Source organism: Uranotaenia lowii, chromosome 2 (genome assembly GCF_029784155.1).
Source record: "Uranotaenia lowii strain MFRU-FL chromosome 2, ASM2978415v1, whole genome shotgun sequence".
Lineage (NCBI taxonomy): Eukaryota > Metazoa > Arthropoda > Insecta > Diptera > Culicidae > Uranotaenia > Uranotaenia lowii.
The window spans coordinates 368,384,056-368,387,422 of record NC_073692.1 but is presented as its reverse complement, the minus strand read 5'-3'; the positions used below and the strand labels follow the sequence as shown (position 1 = coordinate 368,387,422).

Genomic DNA, 3,367 nt, shown 5'->3' with positions numbered 1-3,367 from the left:
CATTAAAACTAGTATCTGAGAGATCTCATTGTGACCTGACGTATCTCTAAAAAGATCCATCTACTCACGGCCAATAATTCACTTTGGAATAAAAAGAGCATCTTCTAGCAAAAACCCGATTCTGCTTCATTTGATCTCATATAATTACACATCATATAAGAATTTTACGAGTTGACTTTTCTAAACAACTTCCCCACTTGTGCTTGAGAACCTTAATCAAAAATTAAATATAAATAAAATATCGTCTCATTCATGTTATCAAATATTCTAATAAACTAGTTGTAAATAATAATATCCTCAAATATCAGATTCAGAAAGTTTTTTTTTTGTTTTAGTGAATGCATCTAAATTCAAATGCAATTTTTTTCTTTTTTTTTTACAATTATTCATTATGTTATTAGAATCACTTTATATCGTTGGTTATTAGTAGTGTTATTATTATATTCAAAGACATTTTAGAAATAAGGTTTTGCAGAAGCCTCACCAAACCATTTTGTTTTTTTTTTATATCACTCTGATCACTCGGATCATCTTAGGACTAAAATTTGGATCATATAGCCTTTGAGTTATTCTTATACTTGAATGGTTTATCAATGGTTTTATTGTTTTTGTTTTTGTTTTTGTTTTTTTTTTTTTTTTTTTTAATTAATTAATCTTATCATAGCTACATAATAATAATAATAATTTCAAATATTTAGATATTTATTTTTAAACCTTTCAACATCTGCAATTTTCGCAGTATCAACCTCAATATAGTCTGTGTTCATACAAACACATAAACGGTGCTGTTAATGCCAAAACCTACAGCGCGATCCCACAGAAAAATCATTTCCGCTTTTTACATCACAATTAACGGATACGATAAAACCCTGTTGCACGCATTTGTAGTGATCATGCTGTGTGTGTGTGCAATAGAATACAGTCCACTTATTGTCTGTAAATAAATTCGTCTGGGATCTCCACGGTAATCCGGCAATTAATCCTAACAGGTTCCTAGAACCCATGTCAGCTATCAGCTGCATCTTAATCTCAACCCGGTGGGTCCGTGTTTTAATAAACACATTAAGCGGACTTTTAAAGCCCCGTGCCTGACTACGCAGCACATTCATCTCGACCAATTTGGCCCGTGTTTCTCTTGATAAACACATTTAGCGAACTTTTTTAAAGTTCCGTGCCTGACTACGCAGCACATTTATCCCGACCTATTTGGTCCGTGTTTCTCTTAATAAACACATTCAGCGAACTTAAAGTCCCGTGCCTGATAATACAGCACATTCAATCAACCTCCGAAGAGGTCCATGTTACATAACATTTACCAACACCTTTTAAGAATTCCGAAGCTATCCATAGCTCGCTATTTTCCAGTCACAAAGACCCGTGCAATGACAAGCACATCCAATTATTCTTAATAAATTCCTCGTTCATCAACTTTTTCCGATGCCTTTTGTATATCATATTATTATATAGGATTTTATATATTTTATACTATCTTCTCTTTGCATCATCAGGCCAATTTTTAATTCACCTTTATGGCAACATAAAACACTGATGGCATATCTGTTCTATTCATATGCCTATCTTAAGTTCCTCCTTAGTTATTTGACATTCAAGTCACAATAAAATATTGATTACGATTGATTGATATCAAACGAAATATTGATATCATACGAAACATTCATCTTGCTCGCAAAATACGCATATTAACTTAAGCTGTCCTAATAGATTTTATGTTAAAATGTTGTATGGTCGAAACAAACTTTGATAACAGATTCCGTCAACGAACTAAATCTGCATTTTCTTAAATGTACTTATGCTTACAATCTTCTCCGAAGATGTTATTGAACTTTATCAATCTTTTTTTTTTTTTTTTTTTAGTTAATTTTTAATTTCTTGAGGACCGCGAATAATTTCAAACGAAGAAACAATAAACTTCGGCATTCTTTATCCCGACATTCACCGTACCAAATTTCACGATTTTTTTCTTTTATTTGTATTTATAGTATCGTATTGAATTTTGTTAAATATATTTCATTATTCAATATACATATATTTAGTTTTTCCCGAGTTTAACACACTCGCAACTAGCGCACAACGAAGTGTCTCGTATCTCCAACACCATTATTTCATCATTGAATAGATTTTTGCTTTTCAAAATATTACTTCACTTCCGAAGTAATATTGAAGTAATTTATAGCAGTTCTTTAGTAAATGTTTGTCTACTTACTTTTTTTTTTATTTGCAATCAACAACCTTCCGTCCGATTACCCATTTCAAGGTTAGATCAAAAATCATTCCTCGTCGAGTTGAATCGCATCCAACGAAGATCCCAAATACCGTCCGATCAGTGTTGGCCGTACTGCTTTCTGTCTTCTGTTGGATCCCATCCTCGTCGCCAGTTTGTGGTACTTCGGAATTCCCACATCGAGAAATCTAAACTCTTTGTCAGTATCGATTTGTTGCAGAATCAGCTCAACCAGCTCTTCCGTTTCCGGTCGCGGTATGAACACAGGCGGTGCCATCTTCAGTGTGAGTTCACCAAAATCCCATTGCCCGATGACATACTGTATGGGCATACGGGCCATTCGACATTCACACAAATCAGCCAGTAGCGAAAGTTGCTCTTTGCTTAGTTCTAGCTTTTGATGCTTTTCTACATCTCCAGGACAGGCCAGTTTTAACACATGGGCTAAAATGTTAGTAATTGAAGTGGTGGGTTCGGGAATCTTCTCCTGCTCAAACCGAGAGCGCCACTGGTCCTGGACAGTGCGGACGCTATTTGGTGCCCATGTAGTTGAATTTAGAGCGTCCGAACTGAGCATTGCCTGAATTGAACGGCCCTTCAAATATTGCCTTAGCGCCCCAGTCCCAGATCGTGATAGGAACATGGTCACTTACTTATTCGGTATGTTAAATTCTATTCCTCAAACTGCAAATGAGAAAATTCGACTTATATACATAGCACTATTTGGAACCGCATCCAACGAAGATCCCAAATACCGTCCGATCAGTGTTGGCCGTACTGCTTTCTGTCTTCTGTTGGATCCCATCCTCGTCGCCAGTTTGTGGTACTTCGGAATTCCCAGAAATTAGTTGCACAGACCGTCTCACTATTTCACTTGATGGCCGTAGGATAAGACTTGTTGTTATTCCTCCTGTCATTCCATGCTCTCTAATTCGGCCATGGTAATCTATCACATCGATGTAGTGGAGCCCGGTATCACAGAAATTAACGGTTTTTTTTCCCGTCGTTAGCGGTTAACCCATTATAATCCTGTTTGAAAAAAGCCTCTACTAATTAGAAACAAAAACTGCCTAATTAACAATTCCACGGCTTTAGTAAACTTTGTATTTCGATCTAAATTTTTTC

The 3,367-nt window shown here is 35.7% G+C and overlaps 1 protein-coding gene across 1 annotated transcript; it reads right to left on the bottom strand.

Moving 5' to 3' along the window:
• Nucleotides 1–720: 720 nt before the first annotated feature.
• LOC129747541 (MTRF1L release factor glutamine methyltransferase-like) lies at nt 721–3,182 on the bottom strand. Its single transcript, XM_055741815.1, has 2 exons — nt 2,998–3,182; nt 721–2,926 (listed from the first exon to the last, which is right to left on the bottom strand). Exon 2 carries the CDS (start codon nt 2,883–2,885, stop codon nt 2,289–2,291), a length of 597 nt encoding a protein of 198 aa, XP_055597790.1. The 5' UTR covers nt 2,886–2,926; nt 2,998–3,182; the 3' UTR covers nt 721–2,288.
• Nucleotides 3,183–3,367: the final 185 nt, after the last annotated feature.